The 19,388-nt window shown below is 40.2% G+C and overlaps 1 protein-coding gene across 1 annotated transcript; it reads right to left on the bottom strand.

Annotated features, from left to right (window-relative positions):
* Positions 1-1,657: 1,657 nt before the first annotated feature.
* On the bottom strand, positions 1,658-12,953 carry RGS21 (regulator of G protein signaling 21). Its single transcript, XM_036354551.1, has 4 exons — positions 12,943-12,953; positions 11,928-12,004; positions 8,113-8,279; positions 1,658-1,861 (listed from the first exon to the last, which is right to left on the bottom strand). The coding sequence occupies exons 1-4, from the start codon at positions 12,951-12,953 to the stop codon at positions 1,658-1,660; spliced, it is 459 nt and encodes a 152-aa protein (XP_036210444.1).
* Positions 12,954-19,388: the final 6,435 nt, after the last annotated feature.

The following is a 19,388-nucleotide window of genomic DNA, read 5'->3' as shown; positions in this document are numbered from 1 at the left end:
CCACTTAAAGGCTGCTCTGAGTTATTCTACTTCCTCCAAAATATATTTTTATTGATTTCAGAGAGGAAGGGAGGGGGAGAGAGATGTAAACATCAATGATGAGAGAATCATTGATAGGCTGCCTCCTGCACACCCCCTACTGGGATTGAGGCCACAACCCAGGCATGTGCCCTCGACCAGGAATCCAACCATCACTTCCTGGTTCATATGTCGATGCTCAACCACTGAGTCACACTGGCTGGGCTAAAGTCTTTTTCATATCTGGGAATAATTTTTAAGTTTCCTATTTAAGTAGAGACTAAATTAAGGTTAGAACCTTCAGAATCAATGTTGGAATATATATAGTGCTTCCCTTTAGGTTCCCTGAAACTTCACAATGAGTTTGTATTTTGTCTTCCTTTTGAAAAAATTTGCAAGTATACAGGGAATATTCCATTTGCATGTATTTAAATGTTTATTTTTGATGATGAAGGGGAGACAAAATTTTGTCTATCAAATGAATTGCTGTAGAAACATAAAAATGTCATGTTATTTTTTCCTTCATTTTTTAATGTTCAAATAATCTGCAAACTAGAGACATCAACAAAGATAAATAAATCTGTGCAAAAAACATGGAAAGACAGATCTATTGAATCCTGATAGCTTCTCATATTGACAGGAAATTATTCACACTTATCACAGGACATTTATGTACAGAAAGAAACCATTTTGGGAACTTCTCCAAGTAAATGCAATTTATAATTTCTTTGATTTTCATCAACAAGTTCCATCGCTGAATGAGTGGATGGACACTTAACTCCATACTTACTTGAGTGCACAATGTTGCAATAATTTGTGTTTTATAGAACAATCACTGCTATGCAGTTCATCAGATAAGGACTTATCCATGCTTCTTATTTCTTCTCTTTTCTTTATAGTCTTATTAATCTAAGAAAATCAATCTTCCCCACCCTCAAGGCCCTTCTGTGCATGCCTATGTGATTCCGTTGAATTGAAGGAAATAGTGTATTTTGACAAAGTTTGATCAGTGGTATTGTTGGTGTAGTTGTGTGTGTGTGTGTGTGTGTGTGTGTGTGTGTGTGTGTGTGTGACTGTGTGAATTTTTCTTTTTAATTACTCTGAGAGTCATAGCAGTTTAGATAACCACCACATTATTATTTAACAGATCCTGATAAAAAAGAAATAGTTGAATACACTCAAGGTATTTGGTTCAGATTTGTGTTTTATGGAAGTGAGTTTTTTTAATAATGCAAAGAGTACTTAAAATCATATTTATGATGCTAAACAGCCTCCCACTCAGCAACATGAAGATATATAGTTTCTTGAATTTATAATGTCGTAAGACTATCCACTCATGGTTTAAGAGTGTTTTATCTCTCTACAAACTCCCTTTGAACTCTCCCAGTAGAAAAATTTTAAGTATCTGATAAAAGGAATAAATTCTAAACAAATGACTGAGAATTTCAGGCTTCATAGTTACAGCATTATTTTTTTCATCGGAATAAAACGTATTTCCTAAACCCTAAAAAACTTACATGGTGTTTGTACATGGGAACCGTTTTTGCCTTGAAGTGTAGTGATTGGGTGGACCTGTTCAATCATTTGTCCCCCCCACCCCCTAATTATAACCTGGTTATCAGTGTGTCCTTTATCTTCCTTACAAGAAAGGGAGCCATTTTTTATTGTTTCCAACCTGTTTGCTATTGACCAGTTTCTTGTAAATCTCTGACTTCAGAAATCGCGGAAAAGAATCCTTGGCCATGAGGCTGTAGATTAACTTCTGAGCCTCATCAAAACACTTGAGGGTTGGTTCTGCAATATTCTTTGAGATGAGGTCCCTGGTACTGAAGTCAATGTTAATCTGTGGAAATAAGGTTGCATATCATGAGATTAGCTTAATCAAAGAATACACGATTTCTACAGATGGCAGGTACACATACGCTATTTGAGGTTTTTTTTTTTCTCCCTAAACACAGAGAGAATCTGATGCAAAACAGCCCAAAGGTCACGGGCTCATTTTCCGATGCAAACACACGCTGGGTGCATTGTTTCTAGGTTGGGAGGCTTGGTGTTGACAGTGAGCACAGCAAAAACCCTACTTTGAGATGATTAAAAAAAATGGCCAAGTGAAAAGGCAACCAAAATATTTTATGATTTTAAATTGCTTTTTCCCACCCATCCTTTATCCCCCCCACCCCTAGTGTTTTGATCTTAATACCTGAAATGTACCTTCCAGAGGTGGACAGTAACTAGGATTTACTAGGATGGCTTCCACTAACCCATCCCTATTACTTTTCATTCAATATTTCCCCCCCAAATGAACCAAATTACACACCCCCTTCTATACCGACCTCATGCTGTCTACTGGCCCCCCACCCCCCTTTTTGGCCTCTCCAAGGACTTTGTGTTACTTAGACAATACTTGCATTTTCCGCATCCCTCACTAGGCCTTGCATAGGCTAAGGACTCGATAAATATATAATTAACCTTGCACTTCTGACTTATCTGTTTCATTTTCTGGTTGGTTTGTTTTTCTGCCAAGGCGCTGCCCACATGAGCTGTGGAGAGCTGAGTGCTGCTCAGAGACGCTCCTCCCAGGAGACTATCACTGGTCTTAGGAAGATGGGTCTTAGTAACTCAGCTAATGTCAAGGGCAAAACATCACACCCACCTGTTTTTTTAAATGTCATTATTTTTCTCCAAGTTGTTCAAGCTTGAAACATGGGAATTATATGTTTGACACCTCTTTTATTTCTCTGATCTCCTATCGTCTAAATATACAACATCTATACATTACATGTTTATACAGGGTGTCCCCCAAAACATGTATACACACTTTTAACAGCTGATAGCTCCATGGGTGTTTCTTTCTTTTCAGATATAACCCATTGGAATTAATAATGTCAGCCAGTAGGTATACATTTTTTGGGGACACCCTGTATATTTTTCCTCATTCATCTTTTACTTTGTAATTTCCCAATAGTCATTTTTCATTCTCACCCCTATCTCTCTAGTTTAGTTGCTATTTTTAAAACCCTGAATCTCTTCCGAAACCAAGGAATTTACCTGTTACTCGGTCCTTCTTATAATGTCTTTCCCTTCTGAATACTTTAAGATAGCATTCCTACATCAGTTTCACCAAAATGTCATTTCCACCGGATAAGTATTCACCTGAAAACCTATTCTTTTTTTATGACATAAAATGTAAACTTTGTACCCTGGCTTCCTCATACCTGAATCATCTCCTACTTGTCCTGGTGGGAGCTATGAAGCTGGTCTAATTTCCCAGAGCAAATCTGACACCTAAAGCTCTCATTTATGCTGTTTCATCATCTTGCTTAAACAGATTTGGGTACAAAGGCTTTCGTTAATGTTAAGTATTCAATCCGATTATCAGAGGAAAAGGATTTGTTAATTCTTGGCTGTCTCCAAGTTCTGCTCCAAGTCTTCTGGACTTTTTTTTTTTTAAATATATTTCATTGATTTTTTACAGAGAGGAAGGGAGAGGGATAGAAAGTTAGAAACATTGATGAGAGAGAAACATCGATCAGCCGCCTCCTGCACACCTCCTACGGGGGATGTGCCCACAACGAAGGTACATGCCCTTGACCGGAATCGAACCTGGGACCTTTCAATCCGCAGGCTGACGCTCTATCCACTGAGCCAAAGCGGTCAGGGCTGGACTTTTTTTTTTTCTGGTGGCTCTGTCTTCTCCTATGTCTGCCATATGGTAAAATAGCTTGATGTGGATAAAAGGAAGAAAAATTAGGAAATCATGCCAGAAGTTCATGTGGGCAGTGATGGTGGTCTAGGCTGTGTAATGTCACAGGAAATGAAGGGAAATGCATAGATTTCAAAGGTATCTACAAAGTAGAACGGATGGAACTTGTGATTGCATAGTTATGAGCTGGGACAAGGAACAAAAATCTTGTAAGAGTGACCCGCTTTTAGAAATATTCTGAAGAGAGAAATGACAGAAGTTCTGATGGATTGGATATGGGGTATGAACAGAAGAGAAGAATCAGGGATGGCTGCCAGGTATTTTGCCAGAGCAGTGAGGAGAACGGTGTTGCCTTTGACGGAGATGGAGAGACTCGGGTGGAAGAAAGTTTGAGCAGGAAGCCAGGACTCAGATGTGAGTGTGTTAACGTTGAGATGCCCCTGACAGCCATGGCCTGGAAGAGATCCCGGGAGAGCCACTGCCAGCAGAGAAGAACGAGGAATGCCTCCCTCATCATCCTGGGTGTTGGGTTAGGGGTGGGAACAGCATGAGGAATTGTGAAAGAGCTGTGAGCAGAGAGGAGGCAGTGAAAGACCAGAAGCCAATTGGAGACAGTACTTCAACTATGAGAGGCATCAATTTTACAAAGTGCTCCTGAGAAGTCCATTTAAGTGAAATCTGAGGATAGGCCACTGAAAGTGCTCGATTCTCCTTCACTTCTCTGAAATCTCAGTATCAGGAAAAAAGTGAAAGTATTAGTCCTAATATATATATTTTCACTCGTAAGTTCCTTTAATAGAATCACTCCCGGGAAGCATGTCTGCGGACTTCACCCCTCACTTTTCACTCATCTCAAATGTGGATTTTGGTTGGATTCTGCCAGGAGATACGTGGATACATTTCTATCTCAGACAGACACCTGTGACGCTGAGCTTGGAATAAAGCAACGGTGGGAGGGACCTTACTCAGGGGTGACCTTCAGAAGGCATACTTTCCACCTGTACCATCTGGAGGAACTTCTGAGTCATTGAAAGTTACATAGAAGCTTAGATTTTGCTAAGCATCTCAAATTAGTAGGTTTGGACCTTTTATCAGTTGATGAAGCAGAGTTCCATCAACATTATTTACTGGTATGAGTAACTCGCTTGCATTTTGTTTGCATGGATACTCTTCAGTTTCAAGGACTCTGAGGGGTATGATATTTTAATTCCTTATTTTTCAAAAGGTCACGGATTATCTTCGAAATCTGAAACCACTGCACTGCCAACCTCAGAAAACAAGACGAGGGGTTGTGATTCTTATGGGGTGACAGCCTCAATGCCATCACAACCATTTAGAGCAGTGGTTCTCAACCTTCTGGCCCTTTAAATACAGTTCCTCATGTTGTGACCCAACCATAAAATTATTTTCGTTGCTACTTCATACTGTAATGTTGCTATTGTTATGAATCGTCATGTAAATATCTGATATGCAGGATGGTCTTAGGTGACCCCTGTGAAAGGGTCGTTCCACTGCCAAAGGGGTCGCGACCCACAGGTTGAGAACTGCTGATTTAGAGGCTTCTAAATCCTGTCAGTTTTGAAAAGGCCTCAATACAGCTGTCATCAGAATGCTGTTCCTGGTAGTTGTTGAAAAACAATCTATTCTAATAAAAGGGTAACATGTTAATTAGGGTGGATGTCTTCCAGACGTCCATCTGGTCAAAGCCACAGCGGCTGCGAAGCCCAGGGCTCAGGCCTTGTAGCTGCCGTGGCCGGCTGTGGCAGCAGCAGTGGGGTGAGGTGGGCGGTGCCTTCCCCTGATGGAGGCCAGACTGTAGGACATCCCCTGGGGGCTCCTGGACTGTGAGAGGGGGCAGGTCGGGCTGAGGGACCCCTTCTCCAGTGCACCAATTTTTGTGCACTGGGCCTCTAGTCTATAATAATAAAAGCATAATATGCTAATTAGACTGGACAGCCAAACGACCTTCCGGACAACCCTCCAGATGAAACCAGGGCTGTGAGGGCTGAGGCAAGCTGCTGCAGCTGCGAGGTCCATGGCTGCGAGGGCCAAACCCCTTGCACAAATTTCATGCATCGGGCCTCTAGTTTTGTTTTAAAGATCCAGGATGTTTTCAATGCTCATGTATGTGATGCATGCCCAAGTCCCGTTTTCTACTCCAGCGGTTTTAAATTCTTTGGGCTGTCAGCACATTATTTTTCCAGGAAGGGTACATTTTACAGTGTCTCTTTTGGCTTTTCTATGACCCTGAACTGAGCTTGATATATTTTCACATAATTTGAATAAGAGGTTGTCGATGGTGCTCTCGCATTCAAATGAGATAGCCTTCCTCATTTAGACTGTAAGTGTATCAGGAGATTCATTATGCAAAGGTGTGTGCCTGTGTATGTAAAAGGCCCCCCTAACATGGGGCAGGCAGCCTATTCGCAAGCCCTCCCTCACAGCAGCGCTTAAAAAGCCCTCTTCAAATTAAAGCCGCCTATAATCTTGCTTTGGGTGACATAATTCTATGTAATCGCCACTAACACCTCTAGTCTTACTTCATTTTGGCATCATTAAAGGCGAACACACTTCCTGAATGATATTCTCAAGGGTGGCTGTTAAAGTTGAGAGTGGGAGGCTTTGTAACATCTGGAAGAATTCCATCCATGCCCAGGACCGCATTGCTCTCTTGTGATTGGTTTTAGAGACAGAAATAAATGATGCGCAGTACTGACACCTTCACTTGGGCAAGAGAAACGAAAGAAACCATCATATATGCAATTGTAACTTTGAACACCACAATGTGAAAATCCTAAAGCAATCACTGTTAGTTATATGGATTCATAAAGAAGAAGAAAAAAATGTGGCTTTCAAACCAATATCACTATAAATAGAATATCCTTAGAGTTGATTTCAAAATCTTTTAGGGGATGATGCATTAATCAACTTGATGAATCTTATGTGCTATATTTTACATTTTTTAGAATTATTTATTGATTCTTTACATGGTGACTGGAAAATGAATGTTGAAATAGGTCCACAAGAGGTGAATTTATTTTTTTTCTCTCCTACAAATTCCAGGCACTGCTTTCAGTGGTTCAAATTTTTGGAATGTCCTCCTGGGCCAATATGTGCTGCTGTAATTAAGGTCCATGTAAAACTTGAACTATGGCAAGTTTAGGCCCTAGATTTTGTGAAAGCGTTTGCGTTTCATCTATTCTATCTCTTGTCCCCGTAAGTAAACAGCCCTTTTTAAACCACGAGTTCTAATTTTAGATCAGAAAATATGGTAACTGTCGCTTAGAAGGATGTGGCGATTGCCCGTCTGGGCAGATGACTTGTACTAGGGAGTTAATGTAGCTTCCTGTTTGCTACTTATCCATCAAAATATATTCAGTGAGGAATCAAAGCAATTTTAAAATAGAAGTTGCTAAACTTTAAACACTAGAGGGGTATGTGGAGGCGATCATGGTTTTAGTGCTAGAAATTAAATCAAATGAAAATGTGATGTTAGCATACAACACTTTTGGGGGGCTATTATCAAAGTCATTCCAGATTTCTCTCTAAGGCCCCCCCCCTATTTTTCTGACCCTAAAGTGGTATAGGTGGGTCTTGATCACTTAAGACAGGGCCTCCCATCTTTGGATCCTTTTCACCATCAGAGAAATACAGGTCAGCAAACCCTTCTTTCGGAAAGGGAGACATGATAATCTGCCATAGTGGGGACCTCCAAAACATGAAACAGGAAGAATTTATACTGTTGGTTAGGAGTTGTTTCTTTCCCCACATATTGTTTTCTTTTGTAAAAAAATATTTTTATTGATTTCAGAGAGGAAGGGAGAGAGAGAGAGAAACATCAGTGATGAGTGGGAATCATTGATCGGCTGCCTCCTGCATCCCCCGATGGGGATGGAGCCTGCAACCTGGGCATGTGCCCTTGACCGGGAATCGAACCCATGATCTCCTGATTCATAGGCTGACGCTCAACCATGGAGCCACACCGGCCAGGCCCATATGCTATTTTTAATTAAAAAAAAATTCAAAATTCTATTCCTCACTGACTTCCCTGATTTCGAAAAGGAAAGACAAGGCGAACTCCAAATCCAAGAGCACACTTCAGTGGGATTTCTGGAGGGTTAACTCCAGAGCTGTTGAACCGGAGAGAGCAGGTACTCTTCCCCCAGAGCCTGAATGCTGTGCGAAGGAAACGGACACAGGGTTGAAAAACACTTGCTGAGTCAGTGAAGGAGGGAGGGTCGTCCTCCGGAACATGTACTGGAGTTTACAGACACTTTCTATTTGAATACATAGCGGCAATTTGATTTCCCTTCCGACGGATTCAGTGCCTTTTAATTGCAAGCAGATTTGCGGGGAGATGCATATTCATGAAGCTGGATTCTTTCACTCACCTCTTTAGGGGCTTCGGCCTCAATGAATTCAGAATAAATCATCTTGGCTTTGGAAGCAATTTTTTCGGCACTTTCCGTTTTCTTGAAGTCTTCACAGGCAAGCCAGAACTCAACATTTTCTTCACTAAATTCTGATTTGAGAAATGTTCGAAAAGCATCTAGACCAGCTATAAGATATGTAAGAAAATTTTTGTATGCCATATAACTCAGTAACATGCCCCAAATAAGTATGTTATGTAGGGTGAGCATTCATGAAGTCTTCAGTGGCAAATATTTATCATTCCTCTAAATATAGCATTTATATGTTTGAGCTTTTTTAAAAAATATATATTTTATTGATTTTTTTTACAGAGAGGAAGGGAGAGGGATAGAGAGTTAGAAACATCGATGAGAGAGAATCATCGATCAGCTGCCTCCTGCACACACCCCCTATTGGGGATGTGCCCACAACCAAGGTACATTCCCTTGACCAGAATAGAACCTGGGACCCTTCAGTCCACAGGCCAAGGCTCTATCCACTGAGCCAAACTGGTTAGGGCAATATATTTGAGCTTTTAACTTTAAAAACCTTACTTGGATCTGTCATCATAAATATAAAATATTGTATCTGTGGTTCTAGAATTAGCTCTATTAACCAAGAAAACCTGTACTTTTTCTTTTTAGATCCAAGGAGTCCAGGAATTATGTTTAGGGGAAAGTCTTAATGTCAGTTACTTAATAGAAAACCCCAGGGACTGTGCCCAGACCAAGTTAATGATGTTTCTAATTTAAAGCCAGGATTTCTTTAAAAAATATATCTTCATTTATTTCAGAGAGGAAGGGAGAGAGGGAGAGAGACAGAAGCATCGATGATGAGAGAGAATCATTGATCAGCTGCCTCTTGCATGCCCTCTACTGGGGATCGAGCCTGCAACCTGGGCATGAGCCCTGACGGACCGGAAATCAAACGGTGACCTCCTGGTTCATAGGTCCATGCTCAACCACTGAGCCTTGCTGGCCAGGCGTAGAGTAAGAATTTCTTGGTTGTTCTGAGTTGTTCAGAAAACACAGTTTGATGCTGGGAGATTACATAATGTTGGTTTGGCTTATTGCAGTGAAGGAGGAGGGGCTGGCACTTATTAGTTAGGGGCGACTATATTGGCCAATTCTAATCCTTAACCAAAAAGGTAACTGGCAAGATATTTGGTGTGAATGCTTCTCCCTTTAATGGGGTGATAGGTGGATTAAAATAGACTTAACAATGTGTGTATTTTTTTTTAACTTTTGCAATAGAGTTGAAATAAGTCACTGTAAAAGGTTATCGGGTGCCAATTAAAATTCTCTGTAGAAATATTGGAGACTATGGATGTTGTTACTATGTGAGCACAATAAAAAATTCAATGAACTGCATGCTTCCCAAATTTAAAAATACACCCAAGAAGCTCCAATCACACAAATTCAGGTTATAAAAATCCTCTTAGTAGCCCTTAAAGAAAATTTACTAGGAGTTTGGCCCAAACAATGATGAATTTGAGGGTTCTACACAGAATTTATGATAAAATATATTATATATTGAGGATAAAATATGCTTTTAAGAATACTGGAAGAATATTGTAGGTTCATGAAGGCAAATGAAGCTTTTCCCCAAAGAAGATGATCTAAATACATCCTAGAGAGACAGGTAGTTAGAGATCAAGAAGCAGTTGTTGTGTCCTCCCATCCCGAGATTTCAGTGAAGGACTACTCTGGGCTAACGACTGTTATCATTCAAGGACACAATGGAACAGGATACACAACCCAAACCGGAGCTGGTTATCGCTGTCACCGACACACTATGTATTGAACTATTTTTCTATTCTATACCTACAATTTCGATGTTCAAAAGATGCCAAGTGAATTTGGAATAATATGCTGCATACAATTAAAATCCAATTGTCTGAGGGCACACTCTGCAGGATGGAATGGCTGTTGGTTAGATCCAGCAGGGGCTGATGAAAGAAAGAATTCAGTTGTCATTGGAGAAACCTACTCTAACGCCTATGCCCAGTGCACGGGAGGCATCTCCTCACGTCAACAAAACAGTTAGGACTCAGTGGTCGGCAAACTGCCGCTCGGCAAACCACGGCTCACGAGCCACATGCGGCTCTTTGGCTCCTTGAGTGTGGCTCTTCCACAAAATACCGGCTCTCCCACAAAATACCGACTTCTGCCCATGGGCCGCGAAGTTTCAATCACACTGTACATGCGCGCCCGCATGTGGTATTTTGTGGAAGAGCCGCACTCAAGGGACCAAAGAGCCACATGTGGCTCGCGAGCCGTGGTTTGCCGACCATGGATTAGGTAATCAGGTGAGCCATCTTATTGTCAAGAGCATTGAAGGCCTGTAAGCTCTTTCTCTGATGGTATAAATACAAGAACCAAGCAGCTGTTCGGATGAACCTGTGGGCATGAGTTACACACCCCAGGAGAGGTGCCTATGCAAGCATCTGCTCTGGTCTCTGAGCCTCACGGCTGTGTTCTGTGGGACAGCCCCCTGCTCTGAGCTGCAGAGTCACCGCAGGCTGAGAAACTTCCTGCTCTGAGCTAATCCAACCTGCCCCACTGGGTATCCATTTAAGGAAAAAGGAAAACCAACTGTGCCATTCAAAACTTACAGAAATGCAATTCTGTATTCTTGAGGTGTTTCCAATCTGACCTTAGTTGAATTATAGGATGAATGTGAATTATTTTATGTCTGTGCTTTAGGAATGAGTTATTTAAGAGGGATAACATCAGAATACAGTTTCATCTAATTCAGTGTAACTCTCTCTGTATATGAATGAACAGCTATGGAGAATTTATTCAGCTTCGTCATCTGTTAAACTTTTCTAATATTCTGATATTTACTTCATGGATTTAAAATGGGAATGCCATCTGATTAGTTCAAACAATACAATATTTTTAAATTTATATATGTCTCTGTGGTATCATTTTCCCCTCATTTGAGATAGAATTGCTACAAAGCAGAATGATTTATCACAAGAAGTTCCAGTAACCTTCGTCAGTGACTATTTTTGTGTCATCTGGGATATTTTATTTATAATTGGCCAAGATTACCTTATTGAGCCATCATATCTAATATAAATACACATGAACACATGTGTACATTAATATACACACATTCATTAAATATGATTTTGCATTTCCTAAAAACAAGAAAAGCTCAGTTGAAATAAATACTTTGTAAACTTTACTTTGGCCTACAAAACATGAAAAACAAGTGATTTATCTAAGTTCTCAACTTTTCAATAGTTTGTATGTTTCTTTCAACTTGTAAGGAAAATAGTCATTATATACATCACATGAAAATGAGTTTAAGGGGATGACAAGATTCTGCACTTGCTTTCTGTTTTAATGTTTGGAGTTTCCATAACCGTGTTTTATTTTTGGCCCAACCCAATTCTACTTAGACTCCGGGCCTGTATAAATTTATGTGACTGTGGAGAATCTTATATTTTGAATATAGATCAAAGTCACACTCTATAATACATCTATCGCTTTCAGGATTTAACCATTTACTTTTTTAAAAAAAATATATTTTATTGATTTTTTACAGAGAGGAAGGGAGAGGGATAGAGAGTTAAAAACATCGATGAGAGAGAAACATCGATCAGCTGCCTCCTGCATGCCCCCTACTGGGAATGTGCCCACAACCAAGGTACATGCCCTTGACCAGAATCGAACCCGGGACCCTTCAGTCCGCAGGCCGACGCTCTACCCACTGAGTCAAACCGGTTAGGGCTCACCATTTACTTTTAAGTGTTGTATGTTCAGACCGATTCTGAGCTGGTTCTCACCTTGGTTGGTTAAAAGAGTGTCCATGTTTTCAGACCACGCCGCTGCCTCTGCCGTTGGTGACCTGTGGAAACAACATCTACCCTTGACAATAGCATTGTGATCTTTTTCTTCTGTAATCTACGGTCATATCTGAGTTACGTGTTGAATCTCACATCATTTAAATGAACTTTGCACCATTGGATCCAACTGGGAAAGATCAACCAGAATTAGCCAGGGTGGGGCAAGAGTCGGTTTACATTTATGAGCGCACGAAGCAGAGTTGATTCTTGTATAATTGCAATGCATAATCAGAGTAACTGTGTATTTGTGTGTGTGCGTGTGAGATTTGCCGTGAAAATTCACCGTGGAGCTGGAGCCAAAATCGCACTTAGTATTTCATGGGGTTTTGGCTGATTTCCTTTCTGTTTCCTTCATTAAGCGAGCACCATCAAGGCCAGCATTCCCCACATTTTGTGTCCAGAGAAGAGCCAGGCCAGATGGGAACTGCATGAAAGCTACCACTTACCCCGCTAATCGCGCCAGCCAGAACCAGTTGTATTGCATTAAAAACCGTGGCATCCAACGACTTAGCTGTTCACAGTCAATTAGCAGTGCGCTGGAGAACGGGAAATTCAAGCCAGGAGCCCATGTGCTCGGGGAAGTGACAGCTGCCTCCTTAGCCAGCATTTCAGAGCCATCTTCAAATTAGTAAACGTTGCAACAATGAAGAATGTTCGCAAGGATCATATATATATATATCTTTTGTCTCTAACTCAAACATTTAATACGTTGGCAAAGCCTCACCTAAAGGAAGCTCAGTGGTTTTCTCCCTCCTAGAACCTTCCTTTTATATCTGAGCAAGGATAAAAATGAACCGAGTTGTTGACATGTTTTAGAAATGGACAAGGAATCAGTAGAGAAGGGAGAAAAGGAAATCAGGAAGAAAGGCAACAATTAGCATATTTGTCATAAATGAAGGAAACACACGAATTTGCACATCCTCTGAGATATAAATAGCTTTAAAGGGCAACTCACTTCATTGGCATCTTCCGTCGCTCTGTCCGACTGTCACGGGTGATGCCACTGTTTCACTTTCTGATGGATCTCGAGGCTGAAGGTGGGAGGACAGCAGAATGTCACAGTTACTATGCAGATACCTGTGCCCCGGGTCACCATTAGCATTCTTTAAATCACGCTAGCCTCAGGTTTTTCATTTTGTTGTTAACTTGCCCCTTGTCAAAACACTTCAACTTCTAGATAACAAATAACTCTCTGAATCAAGGCGACGTCGCTTCCGTCTGTGGCGACGCTGAAATAAATTCCATGTGAAAGTTTGGTTCCTGAAGCTCACAGACATCCATTTGCAAGACAGCTATTGTTCGCATGAGGTTGAATCAACTCAGAAAAAAAAAGAAATTGTGTAAAGTTTAATATTCACCTTCAGGTCTTTCAGCTGTCAAAAGATTATTTTGTTTTTCTTGGTTCTTTGACTTTCAAAAGTCCGAGGAAGACTCTACTTTTAATAGTTATCTTACACAACTATATATGTCTAACTATTTTTACAATTTTATTCATGGACTAAAATGTTACAGCATAGGGCATTATGCTTTTTTTTTTTTTAAATGTGTGTACTTTTCTATGTATATTTGTCTATTTTTTTTAAAACCATGAATCTCATGGCATTTTATGCCAATATTTCTTTATGAAATGCTAATGTTTAAGGTTAAATTGCTTGAGTATATTTATCAACACCAAGGCCTCGTATTGCCATTTCTATTCATGCTCAAAGTTGTATACGTATAACCCCATGCTGCAGCAAGCTTTTATCCCAGCTTAACAGAGTTCTTTTGGAGTATAATTCTACTGGTGTATATTTATGACCCTCAGTGTAAATCAGACACTCCTGGGTGACTGATGAATTTCAGGGCGGAAGGAAAAAAGGGGTCAGGAGACAGCAGAAATCTGCGACTCCCCTTCCTGAGTGCGGACGGACACTTCCCCACTTGGTGGATCTGTAGAAATACCACGGGGCGCCTCGGCTGCAAGGGCCCAGGGCTAACGAGCCTGATGAGAGTAGAAGGGATGACCTAAAAAGTCAGTGTATCATTAAGGAAGGATCTCATCAATTAGCTCAGCCCATTTTGTTCATTCAAGCCCCATTAAGTAATGTTCTTATGATATGCAAGAGCCGAATCATTAAGTAGATTTAGACTTTGTTTTGCTGAGGGGGGATGATGAAGTACTAACTTGACAACATATGCATGAACGTTGTGGAAAAATAAACTGTTAAAATGTAAAGACACCCCCTCCCCATTAAAAAAATATGCTAAGTCTGTAAGAAATAGGAGCCAGAGTAGGCTTATTTTACATACACACTTTAAACTAAAAAAATGAAATTTCTATTTTGCATTCAGGGCAGGATTCCTCATGACCCCTGACTGTTCATTTACTGGGCACGTCCCCTTCCTTACATGCTTTTAATTTTTCAGGGAAAGCTAAGAAGTGGATCCAATGAGTGAAAATGAAGGTTCCTGATACATGAGCGGTGAGTAAATAGCCTGTCTTCTTGGGCTGAATGACTCTTTATTGTGTCCAGTCATCCTGGCCAAAGAGGGCCATGTGTAAGTATTGTTGAGACATCTAGACATCGCCAACGCTTAGCCCCAGGGGTTGCAATTCCATTGTCACAGCTCCTGCGAGCGTGGTGGGCTGAGTCATGTCCAGAGCATCCTACACAGTGCTATTTATTTACATTTCCTCTATTCCTCTTCTCCTTGCTTCACATTCACGGAACCATAGTTAAGATGTAGCGTGGGATGCTATGGGCCGTACCACCAGCATCATGCAATCTGTGGGGGTTTCTCTGTAAGGATATGAGATTTATTCTACAATGTTTTGAGTGTTTGCATTATGTAAGAAATCTCTATAGGTGGTATAGGAGTACAAAAATTCAGTCAGATAGCATGAAATTGGCAATTTTGAAATATTAACCTGTGAGGTTGCATGTAGAATGAATTGGAAGACTATGAGAATAAAGGCAGGGGTGGGCAAAGTTAGAAGTATAGGTGGTGGTCGGAACAGGAGATGATGGGCTCGGACAGGGCCGCGGCAGGGGATGCAAAAGTGCACGCCAGTTGTGGGATGCCCGTGTAGAAGGGATAAGGCAGAGTGGGTCACAGGACAGACCTCAAACCTGGCAGCCTGCAGAGGGTCTTCCTACCAGCACTCAAAATGATAACAAAAGAAGAGCTGGTTTGGAGAAGTGAGCAGGAAAAATCAAGTTTAGAGATACAGAAAGATGTTTACAAAGTGTGATCAACTTCCTGTCACATACAGGTGACAGCACTTCACCACTAAAGGTAGGAGAAAAATTATTATGTAAGCATCGCACCTGGAGAGTATTATGCTAAGGGAAATATACCAGTTGGAGAATAACAAATGCCATATGATTTCGCTTATAGGTGGAATTTAATGAGCAAAATAATTTGACAAATAAAGTAGAAACAGACTCATAGATACAGAAAACACACTGACAGCTGTCAGAGGGGAGGAGGTGGGGGGTGGGGGGGCTGGGTGAAAAAGGTGAAGGGGTTAAGCAAAAATACCCCAACCAAACAAACAAAAAAAACAAACCCCAAACTCAAAATATGGTGATTACCAGAGGGAAATGGGTGGGGGGAGGTGGAAGAAGGTAAAGGGAGGGACACATGGTGATGGAAGGAGATGTGACTTGGGGTAGTGAATGCACAGTACAGTACACAGATGATGTATTATAGAATTGTACCACTGAATCCTATGTAATTTTATTAACCAATATCACCCCAAGAGATTCAGTTAAAAAAAGAGTGTAATTCTGGTGCTTGCATAATTTCATCTAAGTGAGAGTGTAACACTTGGTGCAAGTTCTAGACAATGTTTGTATTTTTAAAAGCATGGTGAATTGATTTCATGACATCCAAGTGAAAATGTCATAAAGAATTTGAGGGGGGGAAAAATAATAGTTAAAATAATGGGACACTTAAAATGTATCAGACACTTCCTCCGTATTATCTCCCTGGTCATGATTCTATGAGAGAGACACTATTTTTATTCCCATTTTACATAAACTAAGACTCAGAGAAGTTAAATGACTTGCTTAAGGCTGCATTGCTCAAAGAGTGTAGGGATGGAGCAAGGTTGAATAGTAGGACTTGGTACTTGAGTCGTTCAACCTGGGAGATTTAATTTCACCAAGGACATAGCTCAGAAAAAAATAGCGCAGAGAGCCAAGGGTATAACTACTTATTCAAGAAATATTTAAATACTGTAGGAACTTGGATAGGTAGAGCAACACTCAATGTGCACTGGGGAGGAAGACAGCACAATAGGTCAGAGGAAGACTAAGTTAGGGAGTGTTGTGGATCTCCTTTAGGAACGCTGTTCATGGCATTTTGGCGAAGAGAAAAGATGACCTAGAGTGTCATGTGACTAAGAGAGGCTCAAGAAAATGAGGACAGGTCAGATACTGTGTGACTGGCAAACGTGGTCCCTGGAAGAACGAACAGGGCCAGCAGGAATGAGCTTAGATGAGAGGGACAGCTCACAACCAAGTTGCACGAGCATCCGTCCATATTATGTTCTTATTCAAATGAAAAGAAAAGGGAAGGATGATAATTATTATTGCTATTGTTATTAGTTTTACAATTGTCTTTCTGGATTTATATAATAGACCTATGAAAGCAGTTATTTGGGGGCTGAATAATTTAAAATTTGTCTCTTTTTATAAACAGAAGGGAAGAGAAAATATTATTTTTCAATTCTGCATTGCCTCCAGTTATGAGACGTAATTTATAAAGCAGGGAGGCTGAGTGTTGTATGGTTCATAAATTATTTCTGAGAGCACTCGGAGAAAGAAGTTTGAAATGTTTTGAGCAACGGCAACACCACTGAAATGTGTCTAATCCCCCAAAGTGGCTGCTTAGAGAGAGAACGCTCGTTTCGCTGCTTACATCTCGGAATGCTTGTTGACAAATCCGTCACATTGCTTGCTAGTCACATCTCAGGATTGTGTGTCCTAAGTGCTCTCTCTCTTTGTGTTATCTTAGAATCCCAAGTCACTGATAGTCAAAGAAACATCTGCCTCGGTAAAGTGAAATATTGAGAAGTTTAACAAGCCTTCTAATGCAGGCAAAAATGCATTTTCTTATGCTTTAAAAGTTAAATATCATTTTGCATACCAATGCATTCATATTCCTAAATTAATTAGAATTAATTTTGAATAGTATGATAGAAATGAGTAAAGCTAAACGTATTATCCAGATCAAACCATCAGCTTCTCTCTCTTTTTTTTTTTGGTAAAGAATTGTTAACTTCCTGCTGTGATCATAGTCTTCATAGTATTAAAGGACTTCTTGCTGTGATCATAGTCTTCATAGTATTAAAGGACTTCTTATCGTCTTTCTTTACTATAACTGAGTAGTTTAACAATATGGAGACCAATAACTGTTTCATTGACTTTTCTCCCCCATGTTTCAAATTTCTGTGTTGGCATCTTGTACACTCAGCCTCTATTTGATTTTTCTCTGAAGCTAACGTTCCCTTTCTCTTTACTAGGTGGTAAAGAGTTCAGTAGTCCATGCAGAAAACACAGAAGGTAGGATAGCAGTCATGGAGATAGTAATAAAGCTCAATAAAGTAATTTATAAAGGACTATTTCAATTGGAATCAGGCCATCTTTGGCTAAAATATTTTGTTCACTTTTTGTGGCCCAACAGAATATTCAAGACCTTTTGGTTGGGAATAAATATCACTGTCTGGGTAATAAAATTTTGACATATTAAAAAAATGACTCTGCACACTGTAGCTTTTAAAATATGCACTAGAGAGAAGATGCTAAAATCCTGGTGTTTGAGAGCACTAATCTATATATATATAAAAGCCTAAGTGACCGAATGGCCAGTCGACCGGTTGCTATGGCGTGCACTACCACCAGGGTACAGATGCTCAATGCACAGGATCAGGCTCCCTCCTGTCTGGATTGGGCCTTTGGGGATGGGGTCGAAACCGGCTATCCAACATCCCCCGAGGGGTCCCGGATTGCCAGAGGGTGCAGGCCAGGCCGAGGGACCCCACCTCAGAGGGATTCGTGCATTGGGCCTCAAGTCCCTAATAAAAAAGGAAAAATGCAAATTCTGAATATATATCTCTAAATGGAATTTCTCTGTTATACCCAAATACACTTCAAGAATAGCCTATAATATTCTTTACTATTGTATAAGGCAGAGTCTTCCTTCATTGTATTGTCATTACTAGAATCAATTATGCAAGTCATGACGTAAATTCAAGTGTATTTAATTCTGCTATTGCAATCAGATCCACATTTCAACTAGGGATAACTTGTCCCTCCATACGTATTGGTTATCCAGAATGGAAAAGGAATAGACAGAATTCTCACCAATCCAGCATCTTTTTTCCTCAAAACACACGATGAGTTTATTTTCATTTCATTTCTTTATATAAGGTATTTATCCTTGCATAATAATTTTGGTTTCACATCTATGTGAGAAAGAGTATATACCAAACATGTATATATTTAACTTTTAAACTTGCGAAATTTATTTTTACAGAATGGAGAAAGAAAAAAGGCAGTGGAATCCTAATCACTCTTTTTAGAAAGTATTAGTACAATATCTGGCTAGATACTTAGGGATAGTCAATCATCTAATATTTTGACAGGCTGAATGAGCTTCTCTTAATTTGTGGATTATTGCTGGAAGAAGTCTCTTTGCAACCTTATAAAGAAGTCAGGAAGTCATCAAATTTGTGTGCTGCTGGGAATCAGACTGTAGCAGTATCTTCCACTGAATGTGTCATTACTTTGACTCTTTGAGCCTTTTAATCATCTGACCAGGGTGCTTCGGCGTGACGTATAGACTGGCTGCAGGAGACTCGGGAATGTCCTACATACATTAATTTTCAATCAATCGATTTTCAGACAGTGTGTTTTACAGGGAGGACATAATACCAAGTCGTTAACCTAGGTACGAGTACAATGAGATCACTTTTCTCAGCAACAACAAAAATCTTCATTGGTTTCCCATTGTTGATCTAGTGCACCCAGAATCCTTAGCATGAGCGTATGTAAACGCCTTCTATAAAACACAGATTTTTTTCCCTTTCTCTCAGATAAACTGCCTCTCTTCTCTAACCACTCTATTGCATGGAATGCTCACTTGGAATTCTCTATTCATTTTCTGTCTTCCAAACACCTCCGAAGTGATTATAAGCACTTCTTTTTAGAAGCCTTTGGTGTTGTCCAAGGATTCCTCTTATCCATAACCTTCTGCTGGTAGGATGGCAAGATTACTCATCGCCCTTTCCTACTACAACCCTATGCCCGCTCTCATTTTCTTTTTCTTTTTTTTTTTTAAAGTATATTTTTTATTGATTTCAGAGAGGAAGGGAGAGGGAGATAGAATCATAAAAATGATGGGAGAAAAATC

Source organism: Myotis myotis, unplaced genomic scaffold (assembly GCF_014108235.1).
Source record: "Myotis myotis isolate mMyoMyo1 unplaced genomic scaffold, mMyoMyo1.p scaffold_m19_p_21, whole genome shotgun sequence".
NCBI classification, from domain to species: Eukaryota; Metazoa; Chordata; class Mammalia; order Chiroptera; family Vespertilionidae; genus Myotis; species Myotis myotis.
The sequence above is the reverse complement of the archived record's forward strand: the minus strand, read 5'-3'. Positions and strand labels throughout refer to the sequence as shown.